At 48.5% G+C, this 11908-nt stretch overlaps 1 protein-coding gene across 3 annotated transcripts in view; it reads right to left on the minus strand.

Annotated features, from left to right (window-relative positions):
- IRAG1 (inositol 1,4,5-triphosphate receptor associated 1) overlaps positions 1 to 11130 on the minus strand; it is a gene marked incomplete at both ends in the record, with an annotated part of 120254 nt that extends 109124 nt beyond the window's left edge. For all 3 annotated transcript variants that reach the window (XM_080711861.1, XM_080711860.1, XM_080711859.1), the window contains one exon: positions 11064 to 11130. In XM_080711861.1, coding sequence (XP_080567987.1) covers positions 11064 to 11130 — 67 coding nt within the window. The remainder of the gene's footprint in view (positions 1 to 11063) is intronic.
- Between the last annotated feature and the right edge of the window lie 778 nt (positions 11131 to 11908).

Here is an 11908-nt window from a genome sequence, read left to right on the forward strand (position 1 = left end):
TTTTCTTGCCATCTCTTGTTCTCACCATCACACTGGGTCTGCTGAGCTGACGTCACCTGGGAGTGCAAGCCTTTTTCGGGGGAACTATTTTATCTGGATTGCTATCTTCTCGTAGCAAGCCTTAAAGGGTGTTTCTGGTCTTCAAAACTAACTCCTTGCTGTTTAAAGCTTCCCAATGCCCAAGCTATTTCATATTCACTATTTAATTTACTCTCACACATACGTCAAGGTAGCTGCTATGGTACCTGTTTCAGATGCAGGGGCCACGATTCAGTGCGGGAGAGGGCGAATGACTTGACAAGGTCACAGAGTCATTAGGAATCTCACCAAGACTGATACCCAACCAGCCCTCCTATGCACACCACCTCAGGGGCCCTCTCAATTGCCTCTCTTTCCAAGGTAACTTTATTTTATTTATTTATTTGTTTGTTTATTTTTATAGTACTGAGGATGGAACCCAAGGGCATTCTACCTCTGAGATACACCCCTAGCCCTATAGATATATATTTTTGGTGGTACTGAGGTGGAACCCAGGAGCTTTTCTACCTCTGGGCTATACTTCCAGACCATTTTATACTTTATTTGGAAACAGGGTCTCACTAAGTTGCTGAGAGCCTAAGTAGCTGAGGCTGGCTTTGAACCTATGAGATCCTCCTGTCTCAGCCTCCCAAGCGCGGGGATTACAAGCTTGCACCACCATGCCCGGCCCTATTTTTTATTCTTTGTTTTGAAGGAGGGTCCCACTGAATTGCAAAGGGCCTCACTAAGTAGCTGAGGCTGTCTGTGAACCATGATCTTTCTGTCTCAGCCTCCTGAATGCTAGGATTACAAGCATGCGCCACCACACCTGGCCCCAGGTCACTTTAAAATAATAATGTTATGAAATGTATTTGGATCCACCATTGTTTAGAAATGGCCCTTTCTGGGCTACTGGGCAATGCTGCCACCACCTTCTGCATACAATCTGCCTGCTGGCATCTCGTTTATAACCAAAACTTTTTTCCTGGGGCAGATTCTGCCTATAACACAGAGACTTTTACCTTTGCTGGTTTTCTTTCGCCTTCTGGAATCCTGGGGTAATGTATCCTTTTGACATTGATGTGAAGGGAATCTAAATGTGTCCCACAAGCTCAACCTCAGCTCTCTGAGGCTCCTCCCTATTCTTTTGTTCATTCCAAGAGTGTTCCATTCCCTTCTTGGAAGAAAATGATCCCTTAGACTGAGGATCCTCCTCCTGACCTCCTACAGCCTGACCTGTTGGAGGTGTGTCCAGCCTGCACATTAGAGACTCCCAATCCTAGATTTGCCCGGAACCCAGAAGACTGTAAAGAATAAGACAAACCAAAGAGCCAAGAGGTAATGATAGCAGCATTCATCAGTGGCATGCCATATGCCGGATGCTCCAGGTGTGTTTACTTACTCAACCCCCCACTTTCCTGTGAGCTAGATGTAGATAAGGAAACAGCCTCAATGAGATGCTGTGACTTCTCCAAAGTAACAGAGTTGCTGGGAGGCTGAACAGAGACTGAAACCCATCAGGGCCTCTGCTTTCCCCACTTTGACCCATAGAGGCCTCCTAAAGAGAAGAGAAGCTTTTTGGGCTGAGCTGGCCCACTCAGAGCCTTCCCTGGCAAGGGGCGAGGACTCTGAGATCCACCCCATGTCCACTCAAGTGTGAATGCCCCTAGCAATCTTTTCCCAAAGCCTGTTTCAGACGTGCCTCATTCTGGGCAATGTTGCTAGGAACTCTAAGAATAAAGGTTTCATGTGTCACTACATCTGGGGATATCAGTGTGATACAGATTTCTGTCCTGCAGGACATCTCAAGCTTCTAGGAAGCAAATGTGCAATTAACACTTCCCAACCTCATTTGACCACATAAAATTTTTTCAAGGAATATCATAAAGTGTCATCTCCAAAACATTAGTTTGGGATGCTCTATTCCCCTTTGACTAGGGGAGTCGGGAAGTAAAAGGATAGTGTGGTTTTTGAGTAGTAGCTTAGAGCCATGTGACCAGCTCTGGCTCATAGGCACCGAGAACTGATGCCTCCTGCACCCCTCTCCTCCTCTGCAGAGATGTCTCTGGAGGCCAAGAACATCATGGGAAAGCTTAGAGAATTAACTGGGAGTCAAATTAGCTCCTGCCCCTGGGTGTCATTTCTCCACTGGGGTTGGAGAGAGAGAGAACATCCACTGGGTAAAGGAGGAGCAGGGCTGGGGGGGACAGTGCCAGCAATTCTTGGCACCTACATAGCCACTTAATTCAGGGTGCATCCTCCATGTAGGACTCTCTGTCATGAACCTGCTATAATTCGAAGGGACCGTCTATGTCCTGCAATCCAAGTACTCCCATTGTATCAGGGCACAGCGTGGAAGCAGACCATCCTTGGCTATAAGATGCAGACAATCAGCTGCGGTCTGGTTAAGGTGCAGAGGGTGATAGAGTAGGTCTGAGGCAGCTCTCAGGATTCTGTATCTCTAACCAGCTTCCGGGTGATGCTGATGCTGCTGGTCCCTACATCATACTCTGGAAAGGAAGGTGGCAGAGACAGGGCCAGCCAGCCATTGGCTACAGTAGGAACAGGGCTGAGGGCCCATGAAAATGCTTCAGTTGCAAAATTATAAGGAAAAAAATATGAAGTTTTAGGTCAAAGAAAATATTTTAATAGGTAACAGTAGTATATTTCTCTTTCTACCTGCATAGTCATAAAATAAAAATCTTAATCTTTTCTTAAGGAGGAAGGGACCCATGAAGGCAAAAGTGCCTGGAGTCCACAAAAATGTTCATGGGGGCCTCCCATGTTCATGTGGGATGTGGAATGGGGGTTATGCTGCTTCCAGTGCATAAAACTGTAAAATCTGGAGAATTCATGAAAGGCTACCTAGATAATGGCACTGTGGTCCTAGGGGAAGATCCGTGAGATTCAGTCAGAGAAAGCACTGTACAGATACTAGTTAGCTGCTCAAATGTTTTCTGGGTCTCCTCAAGTTCACCAGATCTCGTACACTTGGGGAGCTCACAAGGGATGCTCAAGGCCTCCTGGAGCTCCCCCACCAGATTTTGATGCCTATGAGGTTCTTTGTCAACAGTCTTCTCTCCTGCTCACCAAAGGCACATACAAATGCTCCCAGAGCTGGAAGCCCAGGGAGCTGGTCTTGTACCACAAGGGGAGTGGACCAGTCTCTAGCAGCTGCCTTTGTTAGTGACAAAAATAAGACTATCATTTCTGATCTGAACAGTAAATGTCTAAAGCATGAGGGAAGACCCTTGTTAACAAGAAAGAGAATGGATAGGCATTCCCTTCAGCAGGAAATGCATTCTTAAAAACACAGTCTTCCTTTTTTTTTTTAGGTATTGAGGATGGAACCCAGAGGCATTCTGCCTCTGAGCTACACCTTAAGCCCTACTTTTTATTCTTTATTTGAAACAGGGTCTCACTGAGTTGCAAAGGGCCTCACTAAGTAGCTAAGGCTGTGTATGAACCACAATCCTCCTATCCCAGCCTCCCAAATGTTGGGATTACAAGCATGCACCATCACGCCCAGCCACAGCTTTCCATTTGCCTTGGGCCTGATGCCAGGTCCAGTTGTCTCCAATTCTTAGAGAATGAAGACGACAGCAGAGTCCCCTGACCTTGATCTCCAACTTGTCACAGTGTCTGGCAAAGTTATTGCTCTGGATGGTCTCAGTCATGTGACCATGAGGGTGATTCCCTGGATCACCGGGAATGGTTCACAGATGAGGAAACTCAGGCCCCAGAAAGGAGAACTAATTTGCTTGAGAGCACAGCATGAGTTGGAGGCAGAGCCTGGCCTTGAACTCCTGCATGGTGGTAGCTTCCTTCAATACTTCTCTGAAGACCCGTAATGCACTATCTTTTTTTTTTTTTTTTTTTTTGGTGGTACTTGGGATGGAACCCAGAGGCTTTCTACTCCAGGCTATACTCCCAGACCTATTTTATATTTTATTTGGAAACAGGGTCTCACTAAGTTGCTGAGAGCCTCACTAAGTAGCTGAGGCTGGCTTCGAACCTGTGCAATCCTCCTGCCTCAGCCTCCCAAGCACGGGGATTACAAGCATGCGCCACCACGCCCATCTTAGATAGAACTTCTGCAGGGAAAAAAATCATTCCAGATATATCTAGATACTTGTGTTGTCCAGGGAAGGCTTGAACCAAGCAAGTCCCCTTCCTGCATCTCCAGAGGAGACAGGGTGAGGCTCCATCAAGTGGAAAGGGTGGGAGCTGGGGTGCCCACTCTCACGGGACCACATGGTGGCCCTTGTAGAGTCAACATTTCTTCACTAGGGCACGGCACAGGTCCCATGAGACACATGTCAACTGAGAGGCCAGCTCCATAGCCAGGCTTTGGCGTGGCCCTCACCGCAGCACCCAAGAGCGTGATAAGCCTGGCTCCACTCAGGTACTAAGGCCTATGGAGTGTCAGCACCAACAGCTCAGTTTCCCAAGAGTGGTGCCTAGAAGACCTGTATGGTGCTGCTCTGCTCCCCCATGCTCTGGGGCTCCAAAGCCTCCACCCCAGTGTGCCACAGACGGCTAGGGTAAGTCTGCCTAACTCACTGTCAGAAAGCCTGCTCGCCAGCCGGTGTCATCCACAGTCTCCAACTCCAGCTCCCTCAGTCATGCTGGGGATATTAGTCTCTGAATCCTGATGGGCCTCAGCACTCAAGGGAAGGAAGAAGGGGATATATGTTGGACCTCCTTAGAGACTCCACCAGGTGCTGAAGGCCGATCCTCTGGCCAATAAGTCTGCCACTCTCCTTGGGTGTCTCTAGAGGTGAGAATAGGAGCCAGGATTGTGGATACTCAGAGGCTCAAACCAGAGCAGAAGTCTCCTCAATGGGGTCTCTGGAGAGGGACAGGTGGATGGAAGAAATGGTAATAGTTGATGTATCGTGGGTGCCAAGAATAGACCCTGGACTGAGATTTAACTCTGCAAAGTGGACACTGTCATTATTACAGGGGGGAAACTGAAGTTCATAGAATTGGCAGAGCTTGAGATATATATAGCTAATAGAGCCAGATGGTCAGTCCAGGGCCCACACGTTCCACCAGGGCGCTGCTCGGCCTCCAGCGTGAGGCACCATCTCCCCACCACGGTAATGAGGGAAAGCTGGCTGCACCGTGCCTACCTCCCACCCAGGGCCAGCATGCTTTTGACCACGCCAGTATGAGTGAGTCAAGGGCGTCTTCAGGCCTGCTCTCCTTAGGATGAACTGGGAGCCTTGCTCTCTGGAAACGTCCTCCTGGCTGGTGTATCGGCAGCAGAAGTCTCTGCAGCCTCTGTGTGTCTCTCCCCAAGAGCCCACTCTGGGAAGCACACCCTGCCCTTATAGACAGGTGGTGAGCAGTGTGTGGCTGCATCCCCCCAGCCTCTCCCACGGGCCCATGGATCCCTAACTTCCCTTGGTTTTACTGGGCTGGCTCAGGTTCCCCCACACCCTGCTCACTGATACCCCGATTCTACCAAGCCAGTGCTCCCTAAACTTGGGTTATTTGAACACCACTCTCATAATGTCAGCCGTGTCTGTGTCCCTCTTGTATGTTTATTTACTGAATGCTCTTTAGTCTCACAAAGCATTGGGCCAGAAAGCCAAGATTGAAATCGCAGCTTTGCTATTGACTAGCTTTGTGTTCTTGGGCAGTTTCCTTAAACTCTCCGGGCCTCAGTTTCCCTATCTGTATACTGAGGACAATGTTGGTAATCATTTTGGAGGGTTGCTGTGAGGACTAAATGAGCAAATTGCAGGTAAAACAGTAGAATGGCACCTACCCCCTAGCACCTAGCAAGCACTTGTGTTAACCACCATCACCACTACCTTTATTTAAAAGGGAAACTTGGGGCAGAGGGTGTAGCCCATGGTACAACGCTTGGGTAGCAGGCCCTGGGTTTACTCCTTGGCACACACACAAAATTTTTTAGAGAAAACTTTATGTCCCTATCTTAAACGGAAGACTCATTACCACTTACCACAAATAGAGAGTTATGTATGGTAAAAATAAATGTAATGAAAACAATTGTTAAATTCTAGCTATTGCCTACCAGACGCTCCCTGCCAAAACCTGCTCTCGTCTTGTTGAGAAGGGAGACAAGCAAGTGTCAGAAAGGTGTTGAAGGCACACTGGGCTCAAAGAAGGTAACCAACTCCCCAAACCCATCCTTTTTTTTTTTTTTTTTTTTGGCACTGAATGTCCCATGTCAGCTCTCATTCCCATTAAAATCCCACTGGACTGGACCTCAAAGGAAGGACCGCTCCTTGATAAAAAGAACTAAAGAGAACAGAAAGTGAATAATGTCTCATGGTGTGATTTGTGATGTGGGAGGCCGTGGCTGGGTCTAGATCCCACTTACCATCATCTAATGGAAGCTTGTACTGTGGGTCACACGGCACAAGCCCTCCTCTGACAGCTGAGTCCCCCAAATGCTACAAATGTGTGGAAAAGCTGCTGTGTGTGTGTGTGTGTGTGTGTGTGTGTGTGTGTGTGTGTGTGTCCCTGCGATAGTCCTCAAAGGAAACCCATATTCATCAATGCCAATGGCAGGAAGGGTGATTAAACTGTTGCACAGCTAAATTACTCTATATTATGCAAGTATTAAAAAATCATGTTTCGAAGATTTTTTTTTTTTTTTTTTTTTGTGGTACTGGGGTTCCTGGAAGCCCTTCTACCTCCAGGATACACTCCCACAGGCCACACTCCCAGACCTATTTTTTTAACTTTTTTATGTGGAAACAGGGTCTCTTAAGCCAGTGAGGCTGGCTCCGAACCAGTGCGATCCTCCTGTCTCCGCCTCCTAAGCGTGGGGATTACAAGCGTGCACCACCACGCCTGGCTCGAAGAATTTCTAATGACATGAAAAAATGACTCTGACTGGATATTCAGTTAAAAAAGCAGACAAAGTCACATTGCCAATAAGGTCTGAGTTTTATAAAGTGTAGAGAAAGATAAAGAAAACACATTGCAAGCATGTGGTAGTGCACACTTATATCCCAGTACTTGGGAGGCTGAGATGAGAATTGCATGTTCACGGCCAGCCTCAGCTACTTAGGCCCTCTGCAACTTAATGAGACCCAGTTTCAAAAATAAAGAACAAAAAATAGGGCTGGGGGTGTAGCTTGGAGGTAGAATGCCCCTGGTTTCAACCCCCAGTACTGCAAAAAAAAAAAAAACCCACTATAATATTAACAATATTATGAGTAATAGGATTCTGGGGAATTTTTATCTTTATATTTATTCTGAATTTCTTATTTATGCTCATTTCTATATTTCCCAAGAAAGTTTCACAAGAAGCACATCATTTTATTTTAAAAATGAATAAAAAATTAGAAATTTTAAAAAAATACTAGGAAGAAAGTAACCAGAGTCAATTAACCCCAGCTTTAGCAAGCTTTTGTACATCTGTTGCGGACTGGGAAAAGTTTTTCTTTCTGTCTCCCTTAGAGAAGGCTTCGGCAGAGATATTGGGCCTTGAACAAGGTCATGGGCAGGTGTCGCTTTGCTAAGGCTCTGGGTCTGAAGACTCACCGGGTGAGGCTGGCTTGGGCTGTCACTTGAGCCCATAGTCTGATCTCCAAGGTCTTTGGGGTAGACATGATATCCCCTTTCCGCCACTCTTAATTTTTTCATGGTCTAGACTGTGGCATTTGACAACTACCCCTGAGACCCGAATTACTCACTAGAGGTGGGTGACCACCTTTAATGCCCACTTTGGATGGAGGCAGCCCCTGTTCACCACCCACAGCTGTGTGCCTCTCTTTGAGCCATGGCATGAGTATTAAATTAAATAACAGGTCTGGCCCAGATCCTGACACACTGTAGGAGTTCAGTGAATATCAGTTTTCTCCCCTCTTTCCTTGTGCATATACTATATCAGAACTCAGTTCTCATCTCCTTCCCCCTGACTCAAATAGTTCCCCAAGGTGATGGGTCAAGTCGGGGGCTACAAATTCTATTCTTTCCATCTACCCATGCCTCGCTTCTCTTTGGGCAGCAAATAATCCTTCTGTTGACTAAGAGGATGCCAGGGGGTGGCCCAGTGGTTCATGGGGCAATCCAGGAGAGGCAGCAGGGTGGGGAGGAGGTGGATAACTGGAGACCCCCACCTTGCATCCTTTCAAGCCAGACTATTAAGAATCTGATCACCAGGAATGTGTGCTTGATGAACCCGGGGCCTTGTGTAAGCACACATTTTATAAGTATTATATCCTTTTACTCATTCCAAAATAATTGATCTCGAGTACTTAGTAGGTCCCCAGAATCACTCTGGGTGCTGGACACAGTGGGGGACCCTTTCTCGCTAGGTTCAGTCTCACTCCTGATGGAGGTATGTGACAAACCCATCTTCACGACAAAGGGTCAGAGGAAAGAGGCAATGGCTGCTTGGGAAATATAGAAATGAGTATAAATAAGAAATTCAGAATAAATATAAAGATAAAAATCCCTCTAGAATCCCATTACTCATAATGTTGTTAATATTAGAGTGTGGGTGTTTTGTTTTTTTTTGTTTTTGTTTTTGTTTTTGTTTTTGTTTTGCAGTACTGGGGGTTGAAACCAGGGGCATTCTACCTCCAAAGTAGGCCTGCAACCTATTTTTTATTCTTTATTTTTGAAACAGAGCCTCACTAAGTAGCTGAGGCTGGCCGTGAACCTGCAGTTCTTGTCTCAGCCTCCCAAGTACTGTGGAGCTCAGCCCATCAGAAAAGGAGCCTACCTTCCTCTCATGGACTTAGAGAACCCCTCGCCCCCAAGCCATGAGCTCTCTGGGCCCCTTGGAAATTCAATTTTAAATAGAAAATGTCATAGGGTCCTAACCAAACTTACCCAAGATGCTACTTAAATCAGCTCTGTCGCTTGGTGGCTGGGTGAACTTGGAAAAGTCACTCAACACCCTCTAGCCCCAGTGGCATCACCTGTAAATGGAGGTAAAGATACAGCCCTCCTCGAACTGCCGTAAGGGCATAAGACGCCACAAGCCACTGCCCTGGATGCAGCCTGCGGGAGAAAACCAAAGCTTCCCCCGCCGTCCAAGTGTAGGTATCAGGCTCAAGAACAAGGACCCAGAGATGAGCCACCTGGTGTCAAATGCCACCTGTCGGAACTCTCTGTGGTGCAAGACAGGGATGGTGGTAATAATCCTTGCTTCATAGGGCTGTGGGAACAGAGAGTTACTATAGGGAAGGATATGGAGTCACTACATGGGTGAGTACATGGGTATATATAGTATACATATACATACTATATATGTATATATACAGTGTTCAATACATTGAACTACATGTTTGCCTTTTATTTCTCCTTAGAAAAAAAATTTGGGGTGTGTGGTACTGGGGATGGAGCCCAGGGGCCTTCTACCTCCAGGCTATACTCCCAGACCTATTTTATATGTTATTTGGAAACAGGGTCTCACTAAGTTGCTGAGAGACTCACTAAGTAGCTGAGGCTGGCTTTGAACCCGCGCGATCCTCCTGTCGCAGCCTCCCAAACACTGGGATTACAAGCGTGCGCCACCACACCCAGCTCCCCTTAGAAAATGTTTATGGGGATAATTAATGATGTTATAGCAGTTAGCACATAGTTATCCTTCCCAAATGATCTCCGAGGGCGCGTAGGAACTCCTCACTTACCACCAAGCATAGAGGAAGGGAGGTCAGCTGTGAATACAAATGGCCACCCCAATACACATGTGCGTTTGCACCTGTACCCGAACACACACACACACACACACACACACACACACACACACACACACAACCACTGCCGTCACCGAGCCGCACCACTGAATCATGGACCAGACAAATGTGATACCATCTGCTTTATCCATGAAGTCAAAAACCACAAGACACTCTTAGTGACACTCCCTGTTGTGTTGAGGGGCAGGAGCCCTGGAGTTGGAATCAGAGGGACCTGGGTTCAAGTCCTACTTCTGCTCCTTGGTGGTCTGATGTTAGGCAAGCCACTGATCCTGAATTTCCCCCTTCACAAAAGTGTTGAAGTGAAGTGTGGGTAATTTCACCTGCCTCACAGGCCTGCCATCACTCCTGATGGGGGTAACACAATCCTTGGCAGGTCCCACCTCCCACGGGGCCCCCAGCCTAGCAGTCCTGGATGCCTCCCTCCTTCTCCCTTGCAGACAATCCCACACAGACCAGCTCTGTGGCTGCTTTGCTTCCCCTGCCACCCCAGACAGCTGCCTGAGAACTGCAAGAGACTGCGTGCCAGCCAGGGGTCCCAGACCCAGGCTGCTGTTTACACAAACTGCAGAGCCTCTCCAGCTTTTACAACTGTTTACTGCGCAGGAGGGAGCAGCAGCTGGGCCTGCCTCCGGTCTCTGGCTTCCTCTGCCTTTCCCTTTAGAGAAAGCCAGTCTGCGTGCAGCTCACTCTAGGAATTGCTTCAACAGGGACCCCTGGAAGGGAGCAGGGCACCAGCCCAGACACATGTGCCCCCTCTAAGAAGCAGGGAAAGGGCACAGGGTCGGCGGAACTGGATGAGAAAGGAGAGATGAGGACAGAGATAAAAAACAGGGGTCGTGACCAGAACACAGGACACCTCATCATGGACAGAAATAGCGGCAGAGTCTAGGATGGCCAAGGCTGGTCCAGCACAAGGCTCACGCAGGTAGGAGTAGGGGCGCAGGGGGCAGAAGGAGAGACACAGGAAGCAGGATGGGAGAAAGCCCTGCCTGGCAGGCTTGCATAATCTCAGGACCCCTCTACTGCCACAAAGGGACACTTGTGAAAGCTAGGGGTGGGGATCCCCAGTAAGAGCCACATCTTCACCCCAATGTGTGCATGATTTCCAACAGCGAGCCAAAGGGGCAGGCTTTAGTTAAATAAGGACCGACAATATTCACTTATTTAAAACTTAAGACAGCAACAATAAAAAGACTCAGCCAAAATGCCATCCAACAGAGCCAACTACCCTGGAAAGTTCAAGCTCGACGCCCCCTCCCAGCACCCTGTACCTTTAAGGAGGAGAAGAGTTCGCTCTGCTTCCCTTTGGGCTGAAGAGGCAGGTTATTCTAGGATATAGCGATGACTTACCTAAAACTGAGTTATTCCCCTTTCCTCTGCTGGCCAGCCACTCTTCACTCTGGGGAGCTTTTACCATTTAAGGTCAATGTTACATCTGGCTCCGGAGCTTGCTTGCTCGGAGCTGAGAAGCCTCTGGCTGCAGAGCCTCGGCTGCCCGCCTCTTCTGAGCAGGGCTGGGACTTGGAGCCAGAACTCCTCTGGGAGCCCCCTGCAGCCTGGCTCCAGGAGCTAAAGGTAGGGAAGCCCACCAGGCAGCCCCAGGACTCGGGCAAGCCCCAGGTAGCCACCCATGTCCCTCCCGGGCCCCTCCCACGGTACCCACACAGCAGATAGCAGCGGGCAGCTCCTGCCACTGGATGTTGTCCTGCTTAGCCTAGGACACAGACCCGCCTCTCAGCCTGGAGTCTCCAGCAAGCATGTGAGCCCGGATAATACGCTGGCCCAGTGCCAGGAGAGACTGGGAATGTTTCCTATCCTGGGGGGGGGGGGGGCGCTCCCACCTTAAACCCTTGGAATTACCAGAGAAAAGGGCCTAGGAGGTTCAGCTAAGCCCAGACCTGACGCCAGCCTGGGACTCAGTCCCTGCTCCTCCACTTAGCAGCCCTGTGGTTTTAACATCATCTGGTCTCAGTTTCTTCTTCTCTAAAGTGGGAGTGATCGTGATAATACTTACTCACTGGGTCACTAGGGGAATGAAATGAATAATATTCAAGTGCTCTGCACAGGGCCAGCATCTCATGAGTGCTTGATCAGTGTGAACGAGCTTCCTACCCCTCCCCAGACACGGGGAAGAAGGGCTGCCTGCTCCTGGAAGTCCCACGGCCTGTCTACACTCGCTCTGTACCCTCCTCAGG

The sequence above is a fragment of the Muscardinus avellanarius genome, assembly GCF_963383645.1.
Source record: "Muscardinus avellanarius genome assembly, chromosome: 1".
NCBI classification, from domain to species: domain Eukaryota; kingdom Metazoa; phylum Chordata; class Mammalia; order Rodentia; family Gliridae; genus Muscardinus; species Muscardinus avellanarius.